The sequence below is a fragment of the Panthera leo genome, chromosome C1, assembly GCF_018350215.1.
Source record: "Panthera leo isolate Ple1 chromosome C1, P.leo_Ple1_pat1.1, whole genome shotgun sequence".
NCBI classification, from domain to species: Eukaryota; Metazoa; Chordata; class Mammalia; order Carnivora; family Felidae; genus Panthera; species Panthera leo.
In genome coordinates, this window is record NC_056686.1 from 6,522,970 (window position 1) to 6,550,747 (window position 27,778).

At 57.6% G+C, this 27,778-nt stretch overlaps 1 protein-coding gene across 1 annotated transcript; it reads left to right on the plus strand.

Annotated features, from left to right (window-relative positions):
- SPSB1 (splA/ryanodine receptor domain and SOCS box containing 1) lies at nucleotides 1–27,778 on the plus strand. The gene is made up of 3 exons (XM_042952982.1): nucleotides 1–69; nucleotides 14,973–15,815; nucleotides 26,087–27,778. Exons 2-3 carry the CDS (start codon nucleotides 15,122–15,124, stop codon nucleotides 26,212–26,214), a joined length of 822 nt encoding a protein of 273 aa, XP_042808916.1. The 5' UTR covers nucleotides 1–69; nucleotides 14,973–15,121; the 3' UTR covers nucleotides 26,215–27,778.

Consider the following 27,778-nt stretch of genomic DNA (forward strand, 5'->3'; position numbering starts at 1 on the left):
CCGTGGACTTCTCTCCTGGCGCTTTCCCCAGGCACTGGCCCGAAACATTCCAGAACTCCGGATCCGGCGGTAGGTGTCCGGAAGACGGTGAGGCCACTTGCTGGCCGGCCGTGAGGGGCGGGTCTCGGGCAAGGTTGTGGGCCTCAGCCAGGATGCTACTTGGGGCCACAAGGGACCTGCATTCTAGGTTCTGACAGGACCCGCGTCCCGAGGTGATTCTGGGGGAGGTTTTTGCGGGAGACAGGGGTGCCGGGACAGACAGATGGACGGGATTCCAGCAGGTGGGGTTGTTTGCAGTGAAAGGGTCGGTGCTACAGCAGGTGTGGCCGCGAGAGCGCGTGAGACTCCCGGAGAGTGGCGAGGCTGGCGTGGCTAGCCGGCGAATGGAGGGTATTTGGAGAAGAAGGGAGAGCTGAGGAGGGCTTGGAGGGTGGGCAGAAGGGAGCCCCTGATGAGCTGCGAGAGGAGGAGAGGTCTGGAATGCTGTTGCCAAAACCATGGTCTTCCCAGACCCTGAGTGGCCGGGGGCTTCTGGAAGCTGTGGGCCAGGGAATCTATGGCCCGTTCTGAGTCCCCCCCCTGTTCCGGGGGGTCTGGCAAGAGGATGAGGCCCTGACGGGCTCTGCGCATTACTTCTGCTAAACTTGTCAGCTTCTAGATTTGGTTCGTTCGGGGCCAGTTATGTTTCAGGACTGCTTGCTGGAGAGGGCTGGGCGCCCCTCTGTTTTCCTTCTTTCTGATGCGTGTTCCCTCCAGGCTTCTTTCTGCCTTGGGGAGGGCCCGCTCCACGGTCCCCACCCCCCTGGGCCCAGATCGGCCGGGAAGGGCCCAGACTCTGCATTTTCCACCAGCTCCAGGCATGCCTAGATGCGGGGCACAGGGGGGTGACCGTCCCCTGGCCCCTAAAGGGACTGTTCTCAAGGAAGGAGTCGGATTGTTGCGCGTGCAGAACCGCAGTCACGTCCGCCTTTCCACTGGGGGGCCTGGAAAGGGGTGCTGTCAATCAAGAGAGGTGGGGTATCTGGGTGGGGGCCGCGCCATCCGGCTTCTGCGCGGATTCCTTCCACCAGCCCAGCTGCCGATAGTATTAACCCTCAGTGATTCACCCTGGTGCGTTGCAAGGGAAGGCGTTGTGTTACGAAAACGTGGGTCCCGGCAGCTCGTTTCGCTGACGGGTCTCGCTGCCTCAGCAGAAAAGAGGCGCTCTTGATATGGGAACGGAAACTTGGGACGGCCTTAGAAATACTCGGTGTGTCGGGCGGGAGAGGAGCTGTGGTCTTCCTCCGGCCCTGGAAACTCGCTGCCCGGCCAGGAAGGCAGTCCCGGGGCCCGCCGCTGCACCGGGGGGCTGTAGAGGGGTCCCCGCATCTAGGTCTGCACGGCCCACGGCCGTGACCGTGAGGAGCGGGGGCCGCTTGCCCTGGGGTGGCCCCATTTCCCCGTGAAGGTCACCTGCTGGTGGTTGTATTTCATGGCAAGTCCAGCGTGCGGAGGAAACACCTTTCCAAACGCGATCTGTCTGATGTGGCCGAGGCGAGCAGGTGCCGCGTGCGTTCGCGGCCCTCACGTGTACCTAGGACCCGGGGGAGGGGGCCGGGGGGGGGGGGTGGAGGGGGACCTGGCCCAGCTCCAGTGGCCGTTCCCGCGCCTGCCGACGTTTCCAAAGTTTGCTGGAGAAGCGAGCGCATTCATTCATTCTGGCTTCTTCCTCCCTCTGCCCTGATGGCCATCCGGGACTAGCCCGTTAAATGGATATTGGGCCAATTTCCCTTTTCCCCACTTCCCCTTCCTTCCTTTTGTGTTCTCAGATGTGATAGGTGGGATAGACCCAGCCCAAATCCAGTTGCTTTCCCGAGAAACTTCTCCAGATGTGTGTGTCCCTGCCACCTGGCCTCAGTAGAGCCCAGGCCACAGCAGACTCGGGACACCACGGGCCCACCGCCACAGCTGCCACCGCATCCTGCAGCAGGCACAGCGGGGGACGTGGGGGAGGCACCAGGGAGCATCCGGTAGAGGCGGGCAAGACCACTGCCTGCCTGTGGCACCAGCACCTGCGGGCTTCCCGAGGGGGCCTCTCTGTCGTCAGGGATGAGCCTGAGATGACGAGAGGCGGCCACCTGGCTGAGTCACGGACACCCCGAAGCGACCATTCTTCTAGCTGGTCCTCCACTAGAGACGCCTTCTCAAGAAACCCTCCCAGCTTCCCTTCCTTCCTGCCTTCTCCTCAAACCACTAAATTACAGATGCATCACCAGCGTGGGTCTGTATGAAGGGCTGGGCTTTCTGTGGGCTTCTCACTTAATCCTCAAAGCAAACCTATGATGTCAGGCAGTCACCCCCCCCACCCCCACCCCCATTCCAGTGGAGAAGCACCTGAGGCTCAGAGAGGTTAGACAACTTGCCCAAGGTCGCCCAGCTTGTGGAGCTGAAGCTTAAGCCCAAGTGGTCCAACTCCAGACTTCGTGTGTCTTCTCCGTGTTTGCAGGCACTTGGTAAACAAGTTACCCTTGACTGACCCCCTTTCAGTCCCAGGAAGTCTTAGGTAGAGGCAGCCGGCTGCTCCGATAAGGATCCCAAGGGGGCCAGCTGAGCCCTCGGGGTCATTATGGTCTACCCACATCTTGTAGATTCGGGAACCGGATTATTTCCCCCGGCGTCCCAATTTCGACACAGTTTAGAGATCTTTACCAAACTCACAGGAGACTGAGGTATAAACCTGAGGTGATACGTTCACATACAGTAAGGAGTAAGACAGCCAAGTGTGCAAAAGATTTGTGTTCGCCTCTAAAAGTGACACGTGGGAAGCCCAGAACCAGAGCTCAGGAAAACCGGTCGAGTGGCCCTCCTGTTTTGTAACCCGATATCTCTGCTGTCACCATAGGGCGTGTAAGAGCTGGAGTCCTTGGGTTCACAGATTAGGCCACCGTCTTCCCAGGCTCTGGGTCTGTGTCCTCACGCCTAATATCGCCTATTGGGCTATAGTTTGTCCGGGTTACATTCTGGATCTTCCCGCTACGGCCACCCTCAGGTTCAAGCTGCAACCTCGCATTGACTTCTCAGCCGGTCTCCCGGCTTCCACGCTGGCTGCCAACAGCCTCTTCTCAACACAGCCGCCTAAAAGGATCCCGTTAGGACAGATGTCAGACTGTGTCCTCCCCCCGCTCAAAGCCCTATGCCCGTTTCTCATCACACTGGAGACAGAATCCAGAGTCCTTAGTGTGGCCCGCAAGGCCGGTGTGCCTGCCCCTCTGCATGGCTCCTCTGTTATTCTCCCAGCACGACAAGCGTGCTGCCACCTCAGGGCCTTTGCACATCCTGTTCCCTCTGCCCAGAACGCTCTTCCTCTTGAGTAGGCTCGTGCTTTTTTCCCTCCATTTATCTCGGTCTCCGTCCATACATTGCGGTATCAGAGAAGCCTTCCCTTCCCACCCGTTCCCATCATTTTCTCTGTCCTCACTACTCTGCCTGTTTTTTTCTTTGACACTTGTTACTTGGCCCTGTATTAGAGATAGAGTCATTTAACACTTTTTATTGAGCACCTACTGTGTTGCAGGCACTGTGCTAGGCATTGGGGCTGCCACAGGGAACACAACAGATACAAATTTCTGCCCTTGAAGGGGCGCCTGGGTGGCTCAATTGGTTAAGCCTCCAACTCTTGATTTCAGCTCGGGTCCCGATCTCACGGTTCGCAGGTTCAAGCCCCACATCGGGCTCTGTGCTCACAGCTTGGGATTCTCTCTTTCCCTCTCTCGCTGCCCCTCCCCTGCTCACATACTCATGCTCTCTCTCTCTCTCTCTCTCTCTCTCTCTCTCAAGAATAAAGAAAGAAACTTTAAAAAATTTCTTCCCCTGAAGTTTGCATTAACTGTTCAAATGATTGCTCCCTGTCTCCCCCAGTGATTTCTACCTGTGTGTATACAGGAGGCACCTAATATTTTTGGAACGCATTCCAACCCTAAGGCACCTTATTGGGACTTGGGTGTCTTCCAAGTGTTTGTCAGCTGAACACGTACAGACCACCTCTCGGGGTGGATCACTTCTGCAGGTGACTGTCTTGCTGACTTTCTTGCCAGTTTCCCCCCGGGGAAGACGCGCTCTGGCAGCCGAGGTGGAGCACTGCCCCCGACTTGCCTGAACGCCGACCGTGCGCAGCCCGTGCTCTTGAATTGTCCACCTGCTTGGGAAACTCAGGGACTGAGGGACAAAGACGGGGTCTTGGGAAGCCCATGCCACGCCCCTCAGGGTTCAGCAGGTGCTGGTGGGATGGGGCGAGCCTGCGACCCCGATTTTGTTTTAGACACCTACTAGATGCACACAGGCCTTGAGCGCCTGGCCAACTTGCCGGGTTTTACGAGAGGGCGTCTGGCCAGAGAGAGTCGGGGGGAGGTGGTGGTGACCGACGCGGGAGGCCCAGATCTCTCCAGATCTGTGAGCAGTAATCCTCACGAGAACTCAGAAACAGCCCATCGGAACAGGTTGTCATGTGGCGACAGGTCCAGTCACACCGTGCGTCAGCCCGGGGCCGAAGCCCCGTGGTGCGGTCGCAGGCACCAGAGTCATCGACAGAGGGAGCAGGCACAGAGGTGCAGGTGCGCACTCCAGATCCCTCCAGAGAAACTCCATCTACGGGTGCCGTTTCCAGGCGCACAGCTCTGTGCTTTTTCTTTTGGAGGAAAGAAAGGGGGGGTGGGGTGGAGAGTGGAGAACTGCGCGGCCGTGGCCCAGTTCTAGAAGGCTCCTTACTCCCCACAGAGGCACGTCGTTGGCCGGGTCCCTGTGTGTGACCCTAGACCTCTTCGAGCTCCGGGCCCCCCTCCGTTCTGCAGCCCTTTCCACACCCACCTCCTGCCTGTGAGTTTTGGACACGTGGACATTTTTCATCCATTTATGGTTTTTTGTTTGTCGAGGTGAAATTTTTTTGTTTGTGTTTGTTTTTTGTTTGTCGAGGTGAAATTCACATAATATAACATTTTTAAAGAGTACAATTCAAAAAATAAATAAAAGCATTAAAAAAAAAGAAGGAGAAGCCGCAGCTGGGGAGGCCACTTCCTGCCTCCTCGCCGTACCCCCCGGTGACAAGCTGGTGCCATGGGGACCTGGCAACTGGACCCTTCTGCTTGCCTGGGAATTTAGGATTGAGTGATTTGCTACCTTCGGACTTGCTGAGGTGGCCCTCCCATCGGGCTGGCGGCCCAGCGTCCAGGACTTTCCAGGTTGACAGGACAGGAGGAGGAGGTCCGTGAGCTATTGTGGCTTTAGAAGTAGGGTTAAGTCCTTTTCTCGACCGGCCTGCGAGGCGTGGGGCTTTACCTCTCCCTCAGCATCCTGTTCAGTTCCGTGAAATCGCACACGAGGAATGGCGATTAGGTTGCACACAAGGCCTGATTCCTTTTAGAATCCTTTCCAAGTTCCTTGGCTGTGGTCCATTCAAGGTCCGGGTGACAAGCCTTCAGTCCAACTAGCTGTGCGGGAACCTGGGCACCTTGCCGCCACTGTGGCCAGTTCCAAGACCAGGAAGCCTGGTGGGAGGTTCCCGTGACCTCCGCTTTTGTCCTACTAAAAATGGACAGACGAGATCGGGCGCGGTCAGGGTGGTATGGCCGTAGACTCTTCTACTAGAAGTGGACCGTAGGGTGGGGGCTCTGAAGTCCAAGATTTGGAGCGTATTGAGAGACGAGGTGGCCACAGACTAATGAGAGGAAGCTGCTCAAGGCCACCCCGCTAGGGAGAACCCCTCACCCCACGCGTGACCTTCACACATTCATCTCTAAAGGCAAGTGACAGAAATTCCCATAATGGGATATTATGTGGCTCCTACCACACGAAATCGGCACCGGGACTAGTCTCTTATGACTTGGAAAAAGCAAACTGGTGAGTAGTATTTGGGGGTGATCCTTTGCTCAAAGTGGACCGTCCCCAGTGGGAGGGGGACCCTTTAATTTATACTTTATACATTTCTGGATTGAGATTTCTATTGTTTGTTTGTTTGTTTTGAGACAGAGAGCAGGAGCAGGGAAGGGGCAGAGAGAGAGAGGGAGAGAGAGAGAATCCCAAGCGGGCTCCACGCCGTCAAGCGTGGAGCCAGCCCAACGCGGGGCTCGCAAAACCGCGAGATCACGGCCTGAGCTGAAACCAAGAGCCGGTCGCTTAACTGACGGGGCCACCCGGGCGCCCCTCTGGATTGAGATTTCTGATGAGCATGTGTAACATTTAAAAGATCTCACATCAAGACTGAACACGCGGTTTTTAAAAACCCTTGTTGTGAATCTCAGCCTGGTGGTTCTTCTTTCACATGGATTTGAGGTTCTAAAACGTTGAGCTGTCATTCCTTTGAACCAGCAGTGTCCTGATGTTGCTGGGGGCTCCTTAGAATGCAGACCGCTGGACCGCAGCCCCTGATTCAGTGGGTCGGGGATGGGAGGCCAGGCGTTCGCTTCTCCCGGCAGGTGATGAAGGGGTCGGGGGACCCCACTTGGAGGAGCACTCCTGTGAGCATCATCCAGGAGAACAGCCTCTTCTTCCCGGAGAAAGTTTTTGGGACCTCGACCGCTGCTCTGGACTCAGGGAGTTTGTGCTTGGAGTTTTTGAGGTGGTTCATCCAGCCTTTCCCCTGGGCTCCCGTGGGCTGTCCCCGTGGCCCAGCTCTCTGCCCGGCTTCCCGCTCCCTGTGTGGAGGGCACCAGGCAGGTGCCATCTGATGGGTGCCCAGCCCCCACTACGGGCTCCGTTCCCACTGCCTCTCGAAGGCTCTTCGGCCGCTGTCTCGGCAAACTTCTGACGAGGTGTCCGTGGGCCATTGTGTGTCACCGAGGTCCCTCCAAGAACAGGGGTTCTCATCTGAACGGAGTGCAGGCTCTTGCCGTCACAACCTTGATTGGGTGCAGCCGTGGCTCTTTATTTTAATTTTCAGTCTCTGTATGAATGTAGTGCCGATTTCCCAGGGGCAGGGTTCAACTGACGTGAGCCCTTTCTGAAAGTGCCGTGAGTAATTTGGGTCCTTCCGTAGGTGTTTACAGCAGGTGCATTCTTGGTCTTTTGAGGTCAGAGGCTAGAGCTCTGGACCATGCGGGCTTTTCTCTCCAAAGTCACTCGTCAGAAGTTTCCAGAAGGGACCGATCCGTTTTGTTGGTTCTAGGGGCAGAGACTTCACTTTTATATCCCCGCTTGAGAAGAACACAGCTCTCTCCTGGGTGTTCCGGGGAATCTCTCCTCAAAGGGGCAGGTGGAATGGGGGGGTGGGGGGTGCGGGGGACCGTTGCTGCGCGGCCTTATCCTGCTGGTGGGAACACCTCTGCCAGGGGCTCCGTGGCCAGGCTCGCACGGAGCACGCCGCGAGCGCGCTCACCACCAAAGCGTGTCCCCGAGTCCTGGCTCACGGGAGCGTGAAACCCTAACTGACAGGCAGAGCCGGACAGCAAGTCAACAAGCTGCAAAGTTGTCTGAAAGAATCACAGACCGCTCAGGGCGTGCTTCTCTTGCAAAACTCTGGGCTGCAGACACCGATGTGTGAGGTGGGGAGGTGGAGGGAGGGGGTTTATTTGATCTTCAGGTGAAAGGAGGCTTTATAAATGGGTCACCTTGTTCCGTAGCCTGCATTTCATTCTTTCCCCATCTTGGGACAAAACAATGGTTTTACTGTTCTGGGGTCAATCGGACAAGCTGAGGGGGACTTGAGTTAAAAGGAGGTGAGTGTGTGACTGCCACTCTTCTCCCCGGCGGCCCTCCTGGGTGTGTGCCCTCCCTCCTCCCCCACCCCATCCATTTGTCACCGGTCACCTTGGATGTGTCTCCATCAGAGCGGTCCCTCCGCCCATTCAACGGACTTTTCCTCAAACCACAAAACAAAAGGATGAGTTTTAGGCGAGCTCGTATGGGTCCAGGGGAGACAGGAGCCACCCCATTTTTACTGGGCAATTTCAGATTATGAGTTAGAAACCGTGCCACTGGAAATCCTGGGAGCAATCACTGTGGAAGTAACGTCCCTCTTTGGGACGGCCCCCTGGGCTGTACCCGGTGATTCTCGCCCTCCTCCCGATTCTGGATCCTTCCTGTGCGTCTTCCCGGCTGAATTAAACATTTATCCTGTGCCCGCCTTAGAAGAAGTGACACACACGTGGAGGGCCTTCAGGAGCTACTTTGGGAAACAACTCATCTGTGGAAGTGTAAAGCCAGTATTCTTTGCCAGCCTTTATTCGTTTCCGTGTGCTTAAAAATCATTCCGTTACCCAAGTAATACGTGAATCACACACACAAAAAAAAAAACTCAGTTCAAAAAGTGTTCACGGTGAATGCATCGTTCCTTCCACCCCGCCCCCCTCCAGGGCTAACCGTTGTGAAAGCTTTGGTGTTTATTCATTTTAGACCTTTCTCTGTGCCTGCCCACAGATAAACATGTGCAGATAGAATCTTCTTAAATTCCGTTCTTACAGAAATAGGATCCCGTCCTGCATCTTGTTCTCCATGGAACAGCGTCACGCGAGGTTTTGTAGAAGTCAGCCGTCCGAGGGGCTGTCTGCTCCTCTCCAAGGCCGGGGGGCGTCGTAGGGCCGTGAGCGTCTCTGTCCCCGTGTCCCCGTGCAGGGCTCTCGGGTTCCGTAGGCAAGATCCTGGGAGAGCAGCTGGCGGGTGATTGCTGGGTGTCATACGTCTGGATGGCGGCCGCCACGTGGCCCCACGTGCCCAGGTGCGTGTTGCGGACGCACCCCCATACCTGTGCGTGGGTGGCTTTCCCCCACATTCTCTCTAGGCCACCTCAAGCTTTTAAACCCTGTGCATCCCGCATGGCTCCCTGAAGTGGGATGCTTTTGCCCCTTAGAGGGTCTGAGAGGCGTCCCCTTTTGCAGTGGATGAGCTGGCTTTTGACCCATCGAAGATGATGTGTGCGTAGCATTAGTGGGAGAGAGTTGCGGGGGGGAGGGGGGTTGTTCAGGAGAGGGAAAGGGGTCTCCCCAAGTCAAACCACAGGGCTCGGCGACATCTGGCCTGACAGCAGGCACTCGCCCTCTGTGCCCCACCCCCAACCCCCACCTCTGGCCCCAGAGCCTTTAATCTCAGTGCACGCGATTGTTAAGTAAGTATGCAGAGTCGTAAAGCTTCTGAGGTGTGTTTGCTCACGCCCCTCTGTGTCCCTCTTCTGGGAAAGACGAGGCAGTTTACAGGGCCAGTGTCCCTGCCCCTTGGCTGTGATTCCTGCTTCCCTCCCACTGCCTGCTCCTCTCTGACGCCCCCAGGCAGCCCTCCAGTGCACCAGACAGAACCATGTGCTTGGCTTTGATGTTGGGGGCGGGTCCTCCCCCCTTTGTCCCCCCCCCCCCCCCCCCGCGGCATACTGGGGCCAGTGCTGTGCCAGGTTGGTGAGTGGGAGGAGGGCCCCGGCTGAGCAGAGGGAAGTGGAGCGTGAAGACTGAGGCCCCAGGAGCACCCTCGGTCTCAGGGACGGCGCCACAGCCGCTCATCAGCGTGGGTGAACTTGACCACGAGGTCGAGGTCCCCGACAAGGGAGACGTGGTGGGGTGGGCGCCTCGCCTGCTGTTCCAGGTGAGAAAGCCGTCCGCGTGGCTCCTGAACCCCCTCCAGTGACTTGCACCACACGGGGCCCCGTGCCAGCCGCGGCTCGAGAACGTGACCCCACAGGAGGTGCAGCTCTGTGTTGGGACTTGCGCGCTCTCTGCCCGTTGTGTGAAGGGGGCCCTTTCCCTCGCGGGCTTTCCAACCCACCCTTTGGCGGTTAGTTTTCTCCTCTGACCCTGTTTGATCTTTAATCTGATTTTACCTGTCGAAAAAAGTGTCGCCAGGAGCTCCCAACCCAGAATGACTTGTCGACTCCCCGGAACCGGCAAGAGGGACAGTCCAACGGTCAGAGCTCCTTTGGACATATTTTACTTTGCTTCCACTGAAGTGCGCGTGCGCACACACGCGTGTTTCTAGGTACGCGTGCATTCTTGCTCCTGGTTCAGAGAGCCATCCTGCTGCTGTATTTGTGCCCGTTACAAGGGCAACACCCCACCCACCAAAAACACAGATCCCCGCCCCCCCTCCCCCCCCCGCCCCAGGTCACCCTGGAGTCCTGCTCACCCCTGCTCCAGGCGTGTCTTTGATCTTGGGGAAGAAGCAGGGACTGAGGACAGTGGGGACAGTATGTTACTTGGGCAATCAGAGGCTGGTGGGGCAGGAGGGGTGCAAACGAGGAATTTGTCTTGAGAGCTGGCTCGCGACGGTCTTGAGTAGTCTTGGGGACCCCGTGTCCTGTGCTTTTTGTTTTTAATTGATTAATTTATCCTGAGAGAGACAGAGACAGTGTGAGTGCGGGAGGGGCCTAGAGAGCAGGGGAGAGAGAATCCCAAGCAGGTTCCGTGCTGCCAGCTACAGAGCCCCATGCAGGGCTCGAACTCGTGAAACCGTGAGATCGTGCCCTGAGCCGAAACCGGGAGTCGGACGCTTAACCGACTGAGCCGCCCAGGCGCCCCTGTGTGTACGAGCTTTGTGAACGAGAACCCCGCAGAGAGAGTGAAAGAGCCGCAGCCCAGGGGTGGTGGCGATGGCCGCGGGCCGTCTCTGTCCTCGGCCTCTCTTGTTCCAGCCTGGTAGGTCAACACACGGCCACACCTGCTGCAGCTTTATTTCTCCCCCAGGGGGACAAGGTCTGGGTCCTCCCAATGCGTGGAGACTCACTAGGGACTCGCTGGGCCATTCCAGGCCCTGACACTCCTGTGACAACTTTAGGCCCTGAAAGGCCTGGACATCTGCGTTTGCCTCTCAGAAGGCAGGAAAGGGGACTGGTCCCAGAGCTGGGGCCTGTTCTGCTTCTTCTGGTTCCTCCCTGAAGTGTGGCATCCCCTGCCGACTCCTTGGCCCAGTGTTAGCGATTGCTGCACAGGCCAAGCCGGTGCCTCTGTTACTCCGTGCCCTCCCCAGCCCCCCAGAACCGCGTCCAGGCATTTTGGAAATAACGTCAGCAGTTGGCATGGGTTTAGGATGGAGGTGAGCAAACTATGGCCTCGGGCCAAATCTGGCCCACCGTTTTTTGGCAATAAAGTTTTATTGGAACATGGCCATGCCCGTTCATTTACATATCATCTGAAAAGGCTAGAATACTTACGATCTGGCCCCTCACAGAACAAGTTTGCCAACCCCGGGCTTAGAAGGGATGTTAGGGGCGCCTGGGTGGCTCAGTCAGTTGGGCATCTGACTTCAGCTCAGGTCATGATCTCGCGGTTTGTGGGTTCGAGCCCCGCATCGGGCTCTGTGCTGACAGCTCGGAGCCTGGAGCCGCTTCGGATTCTGTGTCTCCTGTCTCTGCCCGTCCCATGCTCATGCTCTGTCTCTCTCTGTCCCTAATAAAAAATAAAAGTAAAAAAAAAAAAAAAAAAAAAGGGCGGGGGGACGTTAAATTTTATTTACTCAACATTTCAGACACCTGGGTCTTGGCTCAAGGCCAGCGTCCATCATAGGACCAAGTGCAGGGACCAAGAAAATGGATAACAGGGATCTTTGTTCAGTGTGCAGAGCACAGCCTGGAACATAAAAATAAAAACAAAAGCAGAAGTGAAAATGCCGGTTGTACTAGGTCCTTTCTGGAACATTGTCTCTGTTGAGGAGAGGTGAGCTTGGGACACCCCTGTCCCAGGAGCAAACAGAGCCTCGGAAAAGCCAAGGGCGAGTCCTAGGCAGTGGCCCGAGGTACGTGAGTCCCCCCCCCACACACACACACAGGACTGGAAGCCCCAGGGGCAGCGCTGATGGGAGCAAAGTAGGGAAGTGCACGTTGAGGGGGGAGAACCTTACTGGCTCTTCCCAAGAAGGGGCTAGTGGAGTTTCTGGAGACCCCCAGAAGGGCAGATCTATGCGGCCACATTTAAAAATGGAAGGAAAGGGAGGCAAGGAGGTGGCTAGGCGTGGACAGCCTGAGGTCTACGAGAAGGAACTGTCAACTTAGACCATAGCCTGGACATGGGGTGGGGACAGGCAGGTGACGGGTGAATCAAGAATGGCTCCAGAGTTGATATGGTGGTTGACCACCTGGGGGTGACCCTGAAGACGGGCTGGCCCAGAGGCAGCAGAGCGGGTGGGCCACGTCCCCTGGGCGGGAGCCACCCCACGGTGCCGCAGACAATTTACCCTGCCCCTCTTCCTCCCAGAGACTCCCGCTGCTCGAGGTCACGCGGTCCGGGGGCCCAAAAGAACCCTCCCTCTTGGACGGTGCCCTGGGTTGCTGGCCCAGGAGGGTAGGAGCTTAGCACAAGGGCCACGCAAACGGACTCTGCCTGCAGGCCGTGGAATCTCAGAGCGTGGTTGACTGACCTGAACAGGTCGCCCGCTGCCACCGCGAGCTTATGCCGTGTTTTCTGTTGGCTCGCTCTGAGGCCGGCCTGACGCTGTGGCCGCCAGATCCCCTCCCACATACATCTTCTGCCTTCCACTTCGGCACTCCGTCTTCGGCGGAGATGAGGTGCGAGGCCCCTTGTCTAGCCCAGAGGTTGGCCGAGCTCGGCCAAGAATAGGGACCAGCTTATTCTCATAAAGTTTTATTGGAACTCAGCCATGCTCGCGTATCAACGCACCGTCCGGGGCTGCTTTCATGCCACAAGGCAGAGCTGAGTAGTTATCACAGGCTGCCTGGCCACAAAGCCTAAAACTTTTTACTATCTAGCCCTTTATCCGAGAAGTTTGCTGATCCCTGGTCTTGCTGAAGCAGGAGTTATATGTGTGCAGGCCCCGGCTCACAGGCCTGAGAACTCCCTTCCTCTCTCCCTTTGTCACCCCCCATCCCTTCCCCAGCTCCAACCCTGATTTGTGCCAGCTCTCCCCACCTCCCCCATGCTCCATTTCCACCCGTTTCTCTCCAGGTGGTTTATTATTTTTCTACGGTTTATTTATTTTGAGAGAGGGAGCGAGAGCAGGGGAGGGGCAGAGAGAGGAGAGAGAGAGAATCCCAAGCAGTTTCCGCGCTGCCGGTGCAGAGCCGACATGGGGCTCGAACTCACGAACCGTGAGATCACGACCTGAGCCGAAATCAGGAGTCAGGACGCTTAACCAACTGAGCCACCCAGGAGTCCCTCTCTCCAAGTAGTTGAAGTTAATGTGTTGGAGGGACTTCTCCCTGCCACATTTCTCTCCCGCATGTTCTGCCTGCCCAGTGTCTCCCCTGACCCCCAGCCCCTTCCTCACTCCCCCACCTGTGCCCGGCATGGGAACGCTGAGGTGCTCGGATAGATCCCACCAAAGGGCAATGGCCGTTGTGCTCCAGGAAGCAGTGAAATGAGCTCTCTGAGGAAGTCAGCTCCCTCCCGTCCTCCAGAGAGCTGACTGGGGTCCCCACCAGCGTCCTGCACGGGGAGGCCACTGGGCACCAGCCAGAGGGAGGCGCCCAGGCAGAGATGGGTTGGGTGCTTCCGACTTGGAGAACTGCCCCGGACCAGCTCAGGAAAATACTCGAATGGAGTCTGGGGAGACATGGAAGAGGGGGTTCAGGGAAGGCTGCAGCCTGGTGGGCCCCAGTCTCTGCAATTACCAGGACCGTGTTGGCACCCCCAAACCCTGGCTCTCTCCACCCCCACCCCCACACAGCCTGGCAAGCAGGTGCCAAACCCTCCGCGGGACCACAGGCGAGTTCTGGAGGTTTCGATGGCTCTCAGGACTCAATGGGCCTGAAAGCTTGAAATTGGGGGATCCGGGACATCAGGTCACGATATCCACAGAACTTTCCAGAACCAGGGTGGCCCTCTGGCTGCAGAGGGACACCTCTGCTTTATACCAGCTTTGCATACCTTCAACACAAGAAGTCCTAGCCTGTCTCTGAAGAAATGCCCATGCGTCGGGGAGCGATCAAGCCTTCCATTCCACACCAGAAAGGGGAGGGCGAGAAGCTTGGTGTGCTCGCTGAGATAAGGGGGTCGGGTCCAAGTGTTCCCACACAGGGACATTTACTCTGCCGAGAGCCAGCCTCCTAGAAGCCAGGTCACCCTGAAGACGTGGTCCCAGGGGAGGGAGGCAACTCCGGGCTTGCTGGAAGGCCCAGGAGAGACAGCAGGCCCACTGCGGATGGCCCCCGCCCGCCCCACCTCCTGGCCCTGCCGGCCCCCGGGCACCCACGTGTCACACCCTCCTCCTTGGTCGTAACCCTCCTGGTACTGCCAGCCGAGCGGACGGGACAGCTGCAGTGAGGTCTCTCCTCCAACCCCACGACACGGTGAAGTCTTGGAGTTGGGCTTCCTCCCCAGATGGGCTGTTGGGACCCAAGGGGCCAAACACCGGCTGCTCGTTGAAGGGTGTGGGCGGGGAAAAGTGACGGTCCTCTAAGTGTTGGTCCAGAACTACCTGGGGGTGGGGGGCGAGAGTCTTCATTCTCACCTGACCAGGGGCCATGAGAAGAGTGTCACTGGTGGCCGCGGCCCAGGAGGGACACAGGACTTGCTGGGGAGGTCGCTGCAGCCTCAGGGACCAGCAGGCCGGGAGGGGGGCTTTCCGCCTAGGCCCGGGTCGCCTCCCCTAGCGCGAACCCCTGCAAACAACTGTGCTAGAAAAGAGGAGGTGCTGGGAAATGGAGTCCGGAAGCTTCCGCTGCCTGTCGGGGCTTCACTTTCCCTGCAGACAGCAGGGAAGGGACACAAGCCTCCCTTTGCTTTGCCCAAGGAAGATGCCCACTGCCCCAGGGCTGATTTCAGGATCCCTGCCAACTTGGCCTTCCGCCCTGGGAAACCGTGATGAGGCATTTGGAGAGTGTCGTGTAGCCGACACCATCGAGCATGGTGCCCGGTCCCCAGGCCCGCGTCCCCGTGCTGACCGCTGGTGAACAGCCCCTCTCCTTCCTGGCGGTGTAGTCATGGGGCCAGAGCCCGCATCAGGTGTACTGGGAGCACAGAGGCCAGGTGGCTGGGACGTGTCCGCGTGGGTAGCCTCGTGCTCCTGGTTTCCGGGTTCCCCTTCTTCCCACACGCCCTGCTCACCCCGCTCTTTCTCTCTCCGTCCAATAGGCAACACTGAGCGCGCCGCAGTCCACAGAGGCCGCCTGGAAACCTTCCTTGGGACGTCTCTCTGGGCCTCGTTGGAAAACTGGACGGGAGACCCCACGATTGATGAGTTTGCCTTGGGAGTCGGTGCAAAGGTGAAACCAAAGGCGAACATGGGTCAGAAGGTCACCGGAGGCATCAAGACTGTGGACATGAGGGACCCCACGTACCGGCCCTTGAAGCAGGAGCTCCAGGGCCTGGACTACTGCAAGCCCACCCGCCTGGACCTGTTGCTGGACATGCCCCCCGTGTCCTACGACATCCAGCTGCTCCACTCGTGGAACAACAACGACCGATCGCTCAACGTCTTCGTGAAGGAGGACGACAAGCTGATCTTTCACCGGCATCCGGTGGCCCAGAGCACGGACGCCATCAGGGGCAAAGTCGGGTACACGCGTGGGCTGCACGTGTGGCAGATCACGTGGGCCATGAGGCAGCGGGGCACGCACGCCGTGGTGGGGGTGGCGACGGCGGACGCCCCCCTGCACTCCGTTGGGTACACGACTCTCGTGGGGAATAACCACGAGTCCTGGGGCTGGGACTTGGGGCGCAACCGGCTCTATCACGATGGCAAAAACCAGCCGAGCAAAACGTACCCGGCCTTTTTGGAGCCGGATGAGACATTTATTGTCCCTGACTCTTTCCTTGTGGCCTTGGACATGGATGACGGGACTCTGAGCTTCATTGTGGACGGACAGTACATGGGAGTGGCTTTTCGAGGACTCAAGGGCAAAAAACTGTATCCTGTAGTGAGTGCCGTCTGGGGCCACTGTGAGATCCGCATGCGCTACTTGAACGGCCTCGACCGTAAGTGTCCTCTGTGCTGTCCAGTGTGGCAGCATTCCTGGATTTCTTGTGTCCCCGGGATCCTGGCTGGGCCTGGCCAAAAGTTCACGGTCATTGGAACTAAATTGTCTTTAGGTAGACATCCCAGCATATTCAGATCCTCGGAGGTCACTCTTGCCTTCCTCTGCTTAAATGAAGAATTCTAGCTGGAGTCGGCCAGATTACCTGATAGCACCTCGTGGATGGATGGATGGATGGATGGATGGATAGATGGATGGATGGATGGATGGATGAGTGGATGGATGAGTGGATGGATGAGTGGATGGATGAGTGGATGAATGAGTGGATGGATGGGTGGGTGGATGGATGGATGGGTGGTTGGATGGATGGATGGATGATGGATGGGTGGAGGGATGAATGAGTGGATGGATGGGGGGATGGGTGGGTAGATGGATGGATGGGTGGATGGGTGGGTAGATGGATGGATGGGTGGATGGATGGATGGATGATGGACGGGTGGAGGGATGAATGAGTGGATGGATGGGTGGATGAGTGGGTGGATGGATGGATGGGTGGTTGGATGGATGGATGATGGATGGGTGGAGGGATGAATGAGTGGATGGATGGGGGGATGGGTGGGTAGATGGATGGATGGGTGGATGGGTGGGTAGATGGATGGATGGGTGGATGGATGGATGGATGATGGATGGGTGGAGGGATGAATGAGTGGATGGATGGGTGGATGAGTGGGTGGATGGATGGATGGGTGGTTGGATGGATGGATGATGGATGGGTGGAGGGATGAATGAGTGGATGGATGGGGGGATGGGTGGGTAGATGGATGGATGGGTGGATGGGTGGGTAGATGGATGGATGGGTGGGTGGATGGATGGATGGGTGGATGGGTGGGTGGATGGATGGATGGGTGGATGGATGGATGGATGATGGATGGGTGGATGGATGAATGAGTGGATGGATGCATGGATGGGTGGGTGGATGGATGGATGGGTGATTGGATGGATGGATGGATGGATGGATGAGTGGATGGATGAGTGGATGAATGAGTGGATGCATGGATGGGTGGAGGGATGAATGAGTGGATGGATGGGTGGATGGGTGGGTAGATGGATGGATGGATGGATGGGTGGATGGGTGGGTGGATGGATGGACAGGTGGATGGGTGGGTGGATGGATGGATGGGTGGATGGATGAGTGGATGGAAGGGTGGTTGGATGGATGGATGGATGTTGGATGGGTGGATGGATAAATGAGTGGATGGATGCATGGATGGGTGGGTGGATGGATGGATGGGTGATTGGATGGATGGATGATGGATGGGTGGATGGATGAATGAGTGGATGGATGGGTGGATGAGTGGGTGGATGGATGGATGGGTGGTTGGATGGATGGATGATGGATGGGTGGAGGGATGAATGAGTGGATGGATGGGTGGATGGGTGGGTAGATGGATGGATGGATGGACGATGGATGGGTGGGTGGATGGATGGATGGGTGGTTGGATGGATGGATGGATGATGGATGGGTGGATGGATGATGGATTGGTGGGTGGATGGATGGATGGATGGATGATGGATGGGTGGAGGGATGAATGAGTGGATGGATGCATGGATGGGTGGGTGGATGGATGGATGGATGAGTGAATGGATGGATGGATGAATGGATGGATGGATAGATGGATGGATGGATGGATAGATGGATGAGTGGATGGTTGGATGAATGGATGGATGCATGGATGGATGCATGCATGCATGAATAGATGCTCTTTTTTTCTGGTTGGTCTGTCTCCAGTTTTGATCTGCAGTTGACCAAAATATGGCACAGTAGCTGGGGGTTTACTATTGAGCTGGGGTTTGCAGTCTTCGGAGTATGAGGACCTCTTACAGAAATGAAAACCAGTGTTCTCTGTTGCTCATTAAACAGGTTTAGGGTCTCTCTCTTCTGGTGCTGGAGTCTTCTGAGTTGGCTCCTTTGGGACATAGTCCCCTGGAGGGATTTGTTCAGTCAGGATGTCAGGAGGCCTTTGGGGGAGGATCATGTGGATTAGAAGGAGGCTGAATCAGCAGTGATTCCCACTGGTCCTTTGGAAAAGGTAGTGGCCTTTCTCAGACCACATGTTAAGTAGCCCGCATGTGGCCACACTGTCCTCCTGGTTTAGGAAGTAGAGGGTTCCGTGGGTGGCTTTGTGGCTGGGACCCCATGGTGGCAGGAGGTCCCAGAATTCCAGAACTGTCCATCCCCATGCTTGGCCCTCCCTCTTTCATGGGTCCCTTCTACCATCTGCAAACCCCACCTTGGAAAGGGGGCGATACAGAAAGCTTTGCCCGCCCATGTGCTGACCATTGTTAAGGGGCAGGTTTGGCCTGGCACCCCGAGATCTAACCCCACCCTTAGGCCAGGTGAGCAGTCAGGGAAGCCCCTGCTGGGGTCAGAAGCACAAACGCTGACTCTGGTCGTGCTGCCTCCAAACCTTCAGCTTCTCCCATGTCCCTTCCCTACTTCAGCCTTGGAAGATACCAGAGAAAATATCCGGGGACATAAGGCAGAGGGAAGTTTTAAACACTTCTCTTTAGGAGTCTCCACTGCCTCTTTCCCTCACTCCTTGCCCCTGGCTTTGGCTGGGTGATGGCAATGAACTCACCTGTGCAACCCAGTACCCCTAGGTCATGGGACTCTTGGCAGGAGCAGTCAGGTGTGCGTCCAGCAGGTAACCTCCCCCCAGGATGTTATCTCAGACCTGGTCTAGGGAACCAGGAGAGCAAGTTCTGTGAGTCTGTCTCCCTAGGTGATGGTAGTAGAAAGTCTATAGCCACATCTGCCCTGGGCCAGGATAGACAGGGATTGGGAGAACCAGGCACATCCTGCCCAGGACCTAGGATCTCAGGAGCCCTGGCCCTGGCAGAAGAATGACCACAGCCCCAGACCGTTTCATGCCCATTCTGTGCAGCCAGACAGATGAATGAATTGCTGGGCCCCCTGTGTTGTCGCCAGGCCACTGGGGCTATTGGTCTCCATAAAGCTGTCCAGCCCCCCTGTGCCCTCCAGGAACAGGTCCATCAGTGTTGTGTGTTTGCAGGGCTCCACTGTTCCCGTGGCCAGCTCTAATACAGAACACAGACCCCTGAGTGGCCCGGAGGGGACTAGCCTGTTCACCCTGGCAAGTCAGGGCACACTCAGCCCGAACTGTTCCTCTGCTGAGTCAGGGCGAGACCCAAAACAGTCCTGGAGGCCCAGACGGGCGTCTTGTAAAGGGGATGCCCTGTCAGCTCTGCCTCAGGTGGGAAGTCGGATGCTTCTGTAACTTTTCTTGTTGGGGAGATGTACAGGGCTTGAGGGGAGTGGGGAGCGGGCGTTGGAATGTGTTGTTGAGAGTTGCATTTGTGAGCCGGGTCTCGGGTGGAGACCCCCAAGTACCAGGTGGCTTGAGCCTACCTTGGGTTCTCTTGACTAATGATGAGGACCCCTCCCTCCCCTGAAATGCCATGCTGTAGCCAAAGCCAAGTTTGCCTCCCCGATGGGCAGTGAAGACCATCCCTGGGACATCCGGGACGCGGCAAGGAAAGGGTTTACTCGAGAGGCAGTCAGACGAGGAGACGGGAGGGCAGGCCTCAAATCCGCCTCCCTGAAGGGAGAGTCAGGGAAATTTAAAGGCAAGAGGAAAAGGTCCGAGTAAAAAGTTGAGCTGGCTTGTGAGTGTGCGGCTGCGATCAGTCCCACGAACTCTTTGGTTCCTGGGTTTTGGTGCCAGGCAATATCCGGACGCCCTTTTGCCTTCTCGGCTCCCCCAGTCCCAGTCCTTCATGAATGGGCCCCATTCTGCACAACCAGTTGACTTTGGAGGATGCAGATAGGAAGACCCATGAGGCTGGTACAATGCCGACAGCCGGACACACACACAGAATAGGATAAGTGCCAGCCTCGGCCAGCTCACCCACACCTCGGTTCCGTACCGACAGAGCACCTCACACTCTCCTTCTAGGGAAGGACCACTCTGGCTGCTGCATAGAAATGAACGGTGGAGGCAAGAGTGGCCCCTGGGAGGCCAGGGACGAGCCATGACAGTTGTCCAGGGGAAAGGGGACCGGGGCTTGGGCCAGAGTAGGGAACTTGAGCTTGAGATGCTCACTGCACACATCTAGATGGCTCTGCCAGTCTAGACAGTCGGTGGGACGGTCATCCGCGGCTGGACGGTGTGTGACGCTGGGACCCCGGGTTGAGCTCACCCAGGGAGTGAGCGGGCAGGGCTGAGGCGGAGCCCTGGGGCGCGTCAGTGTTTCGGGGTCAGGTGGACGGAGGGGTGAGGAGGCGGAGTGGCCGTGGGGCTTGGGAGGTGAGTGGTATCCTGGACAACAAGTGAAGGAAGGACTTGAGGAAGGACGAGGTCCAGTATGGTGACGGCAGAGAATTGTCCATCAGCTTTGGCAACAAGGCCATCACCGGTGACCTTGACAGAAGTCGTCAGGGTTGGGGTGGGGAGAGGCTCAGAAGAGGAGCAGGAAGGGCGGTGTGTTCAGTTCCTTGGGCTGTTGGAGTAAATGACCACCAACCGGGTGCTTAAACCAACAGAATGTAATCTCTCACAGTTCCAGAGGCCAGATGTCCAAAATCAAGGTGCCCAGGGTTGGGTCTTCCAAGGAGAGCCCTTCCCAGGCCTCCCTCCTGGCTTCGGCTGGTTGATGACTGTCCTCGCTGTGGACGCATCACTCCATCTCTGCCTCCGTCATCACATGGCCTCATTTTATTGGGACACCAGCCATTGGATTCAGGGCCCCCCCCTACTCCGGCATGACCTTATCTTAGCTAATTACATCTGCAAAGATGCTGTTTCCAAGAGGGTCACATTCTGAGGACCCAAGTGGTTCTGAATTTGGGGGGGGGGGGGGGGAGGGACACTATTCCGCCCACTGTAGATGTGGAGGCGGCAATTCTAGACCATTCCCACGAGACCCCCGTGCTGCCTGCCACCTGAGGGGAAGGTGAGACTGCACTCAGATGGGGTGCTCATTGGGCGAGGTCAAAGGGCGCCTGTGTCTTCTGCCAGGAGGGTTTGCTTTACCGTCCAAGGCAGCTGAGGAAGGAAGACTGTCATGGCAGCCCAGGTCCGTGGTCCATGGGGGGAGCGGAGTGTGACGGGCAGAAGGTCTAGCCAGGGCTGGCTAGATAACGTCTTCTCAGGGTCACAGTCTCTGGGGCGGTCTGACTTATTAGTCTGGGAAGTTGTCTGAGCCCTCCTTCCCCACCCACCCCACCCCGCCCAACGCCACCCCACCGCACCCCAGCCGCCAGGTCCTGCCCTCAGCAGGGACCAGCGGTTTGCAGAGCCCGTCAGCCTAAGTCGCTAAGCGTGGCCGCCCTCCGTGCTCACCCGGCCCTCCTGCCCCTGGGTGACCTCCCCCACCGTCCAGCCGCCTCTGACCACAGCCCATTTGTTCTGACTCCTCCAGCTTTGAGACTTTCTGGGACTGAAGCTGCAGCCAGAGGGACTGTAGTGTCACCCTTCCTCTTTCCTGGGGAGACAGGACCCAGCTTGGGCCCTGGGCCTGCCTGTCCCCCCCGCCACACGCCTCCCCCACCCCGGAGATGCAAAAATGAAAAGATTTACTTGCAAGCCGCAGACTGACCGTCCCCCAAGGGAGAGTCCCTGCCTCATGGGTCCTCCCTGCTCCCACTTAGCGTCTCCCACTAAGGAAGCATTTTTCCTACGGTTCCAGCATTTTCAAAGTCTCCCTTTTACTGCTCCCGGATAAGTAAGTTTGGTGAGGTCTGTCGTGATTGTGGGTTTGGAGACGGCTCAGCTCTTTTCCTCAGGAGACTTTTGACTTGGTGACCTCCTCCTGGGGTCCTCCTGGCCTCCCTGGGTCCCCTCCTGGGGCGCCTCACCCGCTGGTGGCTCTCTCCCACATCTCCATTCCAGCTGGACTGCAGAGAAGTGCCCTAGTCAAGGATACTAATCACCCAACCTGCAAGGGTTTCCTTCTGGGGGAGAGAGGCCACTTAGGAGGGAAGGGATTGTTCTAGACGCCCCGTCCCCCAAAACGCTGGTCCCATGAGGACAACTGGCTCTCAGAGTCGGGGGAGCCGGGAACCAAAGGTGCCTCATGACCCAGCCAGGGGTCAGGCCTCCTTCCCTGGTGGCCAAGGACAAGGGGTTGGGGTTTTGTTTTGCCTCTGTTTGGTGAGACCTGCTTCACGTTAAGGAGAGGTGCCCACATGCCCTGGGATGGCCGTCCTCCAGCCACGACTGTCTAGAATCCAGCTCACAGAGCATTTGCACTGGAAGCTGCTTGCAGTCACAGGGGCGGCCAAGGTGACGGGTGGGGATGGGAACGTGGCTGAATCAGGGGCACTTCCTGACGCGAGACGCTGTCCTTGGCCTCCCGGACGCAGAGTTCGTCCATTTAGCCTGTGAGCTATCACAGCCCCGGGCTCTGGAGGCGTGAGCTGGGTTGCAGGAGAGCTCCGGTCGGCGTGCTGGGCCGTGCGTGTTCAGATAGGCCACCAGGTATCCATTGCTCCTTGAGATGTGGAAGTTGGCGCACAAACCGTCCAGTTCCTCAACCTTCTGCTCCCATAAAAAGCACCCGATTCACTTCCCGACTGGGCGCCCTCAGTGCCCGCCCCTCCCATTCATACAAACTATGTGAAGTTTGTGACGAGCGCCTCAGCTTCCTGGAGATGGGCAGAGCGGCCGACGCACCTTGCACGATCATCAAATAAGTAAGCTCTTGCCTTCCCCGCCGGGCGGCTTCCTCGGTGGGAGTTCACTGGGTACCTTACTTCGTGCGTGGAACTCGAGGCAGAGCCCGCAGGCCCCCGTCAAAAGTGTTGAGGTGGGGAGGCCTTCCTGGGTCCTGTCAGTGACCAACTGAAATCAGGATGGATATTTTCCCCGGCCCGGTGCCCATCTCCCTCTCCGTGGCCAGTGCACTCCTGGTCTCTGCCCGGCCTTTGGAAAGCCATCAGACCGTGGCCCTGTGCGTCATCGTTGACCTCCTACAAGGTCCAGGGGGGAATGACCTGTTTGTGCCCTCACGGTCCCCAAGAGTGGACCCATCGGGGGATGCTCGGGTGACGGGTCCTAACGCATCACTGGCTCTGTCAGCTGCAGCCTCCGCAGCTCGTCCTGGCAGGTGGGTTATGTCCGAAGGACACATCCTTCTGGTTTCACAACCCCCATAACTGGATCATTCAGTGTGGTCCAAAGATGGTCAGGCAGAGGAGGCTCCCCCATATCACATAGCTGCTTTCGATGGGGGGGGTGGGGGGTGGAAGGAGGTAGACGTAGGTCCTCATCCGTCTGGGTAAACTGCAGGGGGCCGTTGGGAGCTTCCTCCTCCCGTTGGCCTAGAGAGAGCCCGACTGCCGAATAGGCTGGACCTGGGTGTATGTTCACTTTCTAGCCCGTGGCTCTCCCCTCCCTGAGCCCGTTTCCCCGTCGGTAGGTTGAGGGGGGCTGCGGTCCCCGCCAGGCACACGATAACGTGTTCCACAAGCCATGACCGCTGCTGGTGCTGTGATGTTCATTTCAGGTAGGCTGTCACCAAAAAGAAGGCAGCTGGGGCTGCGGGTTTGCAGAGCTCTGCTGTTTAGAAACATTTCTCAGTGAGGGTCCCCGTGGGATGCCTCGGACACCATTAAGCTAAGAGGGTGTGATGGGAACTCCCTCTCAGTCTTCCCTCTGCAGCCCTGCACAGCTCTCTGGCCACATTCAATGGCTCTTACTACTTTCTCAAGTGCCCTCAGCCACCAGGGGAAGCCCCTCGGGCTCCCCATGGGAGCTGAGCCACATCCGGGAGGGAGAAGGGACTGGCCCGATGGGGGCAGATGGAGAGAGCTCCTGAGTGGAGGAGAGGAAGGGCCACCGAAATCCCCCACTCGGTCCATAGAAGGGCCACTCAGCGCGTTTCCAGGTCAGGAACCACCGGGAGGCATTTCTGGCCGTCAGGATCTCAGCTGCAGGAGACTCTAGGAAGCATCTGGTCTGGATTCCTCATCGTACAGAGGGGGAAACTGAGGCCCAGGCCGAGGGAGTGGTCTGCTCGAGGTCAGGCTGCTGTGCAGGGCAGAAGTGAGGACCAGATGTGAGGCCACTGGCACAGGACGCTTTACGACGCGGGGGGAAAGTCCTGTCTCTGTGGGCTCGCAGGTGGGAGGAACCGGGCCCTGCTCCCCGGGGAGTCTGGAACGCTTGGCCCCCAAGCATTCAGTGCATTCTCCTGCCTCCAGGCAGGGCTGCCTTTAATCACCCTGTGCTGTCCAGGAACCGAGAAAGCTTTTCACGAAAAACATTTACCATTTCAGCTCCTTCTGCCGTCTCGCTGTGGCTGGCCACCCGTGGGGGTTGCTTGCCTTCGATTAAAGCCAGGAACTTAGCAAATGTATTCTCAAGCCTAAGATTCTTTGTTTTGATAACAGCTCTGTTGAGATGTAATTCACAGGCCATACAATCCCCACATTTAAAGCGTATGAGTCAATGGGCTCTGGTATAGTCACAGTTGTGCAACCATCACTGTGATCGGTTCTAGAACACTTCCGTCTCCCCGAGGGAACCCCGTACTCATCAGCTCCCCATTTCCCCCCAACACCTCCAGCCATAGGCTTTGCTCTTCAAGAGTTGAGGTTTTTTCATGTTATTTTTCGTATTCTGGCACACTCGTGAGTATTAGAGAACGGTGATCTGCTTCTCACTGGGGGCAGGGGATCTCAAGGGAAATGCTGGGTTTTTCTCGGTGTTTTTTTTGGTCACAGAGGAGTCTCGGTGTCAGGGGGAGACCCTGGACGAAGCCACGGATGCCATCACTTCAGCTCTTCCCGTGTCGGGGATGCTGCAGGGTGGCCCTGAGCAGCTCCAAGGGGGCTCACCTCCTCCTTGCTTCTGGGAGGAGGGCCAGGAAGGGTCAGTCCCGGGGAGGCGGGGAGAGCAAGGCCCACTCTGCCCCCGGCAGCCTCCAGGGCCTGGGAGGGAGTGACTGTCACACTCCTTCTGGAGCACACAGACTGCATGCATGGAGCCTCCCTTGCGGGAAGACGGGCCCCGGCTGTCTGGGGACACAAGGCTGCAGCTAGAGGTCCCTCTCAAATCCAGGTGCCTGAGGCGGCACTGCCGTGAGCCCCAGCCTCAGTTTCCCTGGCCGCGAGATGAGATGCCCTGGCGGTGGCCGGGGCGGTCTCGAGGGCCCCGGCTGCCGAGCCTGGGCTGATGTTTCCACTCTGCCTGGCCTGGGCTCTCAGCTTCTCTCCGTCAGAGAGAGAAGAGCTGGGACGGAGGGGTTTCTGCAGACATCACACCTCCAGGCTGCAGGGTGGCTGGGTTTCCTCCACCATTTCTTACATCTGTCTTCATTGGCGGCGGGGTCTGGAGCCTAAAGGATGTGGTTGCTGAGCCCGGGCTGCCTGGATTTGGACCCCAGAGCGTAACCCGGCACATGAGGCCCCTCTGCTTCGGTGCCCTCAGCCGTGAGCGGGGGGACGGCTGCAGGACCCACGAGCATTGGGCTCACCTAGAATGATTCCCCTCCTGGACGCCCACGTGGGGTCTGGTGCTGGGCCGTGTGGGGGGAAGGGCTGGCTTCCGTGTGCCCAGACGGACGCACTGTGAAGGCTACTGCTCGTCCTGTGGGTAAGAGCAGGGACGGCCTGGGTTCTGACCCAGTTCCACCTCCTACCAGCATCGTGACCCTGGGCGGGTTATTTGGACTCACTATCCCTCAGTGTCCTCATCTGTAAAATGGGGATGATGATAATGATGCCTCCCTGTGCTTGTTAAGCCCCTCTGAGCAAACCATAATAAACCATCAAGGGAGGGGCGCCCGGGTGGCTCAGTCGGTTAGGCATCTGATTCTTGATTTCAGCTCACGCTTCATGAGATCGAGCCCCACGTCGGGCGCCGCGCTGAAGGCAAGGAGCCTGCTTGGGATTCTCTGTCTCCCGCTCTCTCTGCCCCTCCCCCACTCGCCCTCTCCGTCTCTTTCTCGAAATAAATAAACTTAAAAAAAAAAAGAAAGAAAAACAAAAGTACGGGGCTGCATTTAAAAACTCAAAATAAATAACAAACCATTAAGGGACCCGGTGTTTGCGGGAGGGCTCACAAAGGCGGCCGGCCCCGGGCAGGTTCTCTGTGTTAGCTAATAACAGTTGACTTAACGTGTAGAATGGTCTCCTCACCAGTTGTGTATTGAAACAGACAGTGAGAGTATCGCCAGCGTTGTCAGCATTTTCGTTCTGGAGCCACCCAGAGCTGCACTAACCTGCTGTCCTTGCTCTGTCCCCCCCAGCCGAGCCCCTGCCACTCATGGATCTCTGCCGCCGCTCCGTGCGCCTGGCCCTGGGGAAGGAGCGTCTGGGTGACATCCACACACTGCCGCTGCCCGCCTCCCTCAAGGCTTACCTCCTCTACCAGTGATGCTCTAGCCCCGGCATCGCCAGCACGACAGCCACCTGGTGCCACCTCACCGAGCTACCGCCGTGCCCCGCGCCGCGGGCTGGCATCTGGCCGCGGGAGGAAGCCCCTGCTCTCCCTCTTCATCCCGCCCAGCGCCCCTGCCAGACACGGACAGCTCGACCCAGGCCCCCCTGTCCCCCGTCCTGACGTTGGCAGAAGTCCCCTGCATGCCGCACAAGGTCCCTCTTTGGAAAAGGACACATAGAACAGACTCCTAGGAAGCCCTGCGCTGAGCTCCGATCTGCCCTCGGGGTGGCGTGGGCTACCCCTGCCACCTGCCGGGTCCCAGCGCCAAGCGCAGATCCCAGGGGTGCTAAGAGGTGCTCAGATAAAGGCTGGTGCTGAGGCCGGGGGGGCGACGCCACGGCAGACAACGCTCAGGACGTCAGGAACTCCCCACGGACTCCGAGGCAGAAGCAAACCAAGATCGGACCTTCCGCAGCGCCCAGCATCAGCCCCGGCTGTCAGTCCCTTGGTACCCTCTATTTATTCTTTGAACAGTAACAAAAGCCATTTATTTATTCCATTTAGAAAGGAACCCTTGTTTCAGTACCCTCTCTCTGGAGTGTTCTGGTGGTCCCTTCCACCTGCCCCTCCCCGGGATATGTGTGTGCCTCACCTGCCCCTCTCGGTGGGCCGTGTCCTCACAGGGGCACGAGGGTGTCTTTCTTTGGGGCTCTGGACCTACAGTTTCCGGGGGGGCTCTGCTCCGAGTTCCCGAGCACGCCCCTCAGGGAACATTCGCCTCACGTGCAATACAAGAATCTTGGGGGTCCCGTCTGCAAGGGCTGTGGCAGCTCCCTGTGTCTCTCCAGGTGGCCACTCACCCCTCGGGCTCGGACATCTTTGCACGTGGTTTTATTTCTTCAGTCTTCTGGGGGAGGGTGTTGCTGCTTTTGCCTTTCCTTTCCTAGCTGAGATTTCCCATGTGCGTCGTCAGAAGCCCTGGCCTTCTGGAGCCTCAACCAAGAAGGGAGGCTGAGTGGGTCTCCATCCCCAGAGAAACCAGGGGCAGGACGGGCTGGGGAGACCACAGAGAGGTGGTGCCCCACCGGAAGCCAGCGCAGGCCCCCACTTAGTGCCCCTGTCTGGGCTCTGCGCCCGAGTGGAACAGCCTCAGCTCACCACGACTCCCCCCCACCCCCAGAGCCACACGAGGTGCAGGGCGGGGTGGGACGGGGCAGCCAACAGAAGAGGGTCACTAGCGCCCTGCCACAGCCCCCCCCCACGTAGCAGCCCCCGGCCCCTGCCACCGCGTTCACCACCTTCTATCTTGAGGTCAACTCTCTTCGAATCGGAATTCTGTTCATTTCTGTACCAGTACAATAGATGACTTTATTTGTTTAAATGTTTAATATATATACATATATATTTGTCTGTAAGAATTATGTTTTAAACAGCTGCTGTAGGGTACCTTTAAAAAAAAAAAAAAAGTCTTCCAACGGAGTATATTTTTTAAAGCACAAAATTGGTACCAAGTCTGGGTGAGGAATGTAAATTGCCCCCTTATTATTTTGAGGTTTTT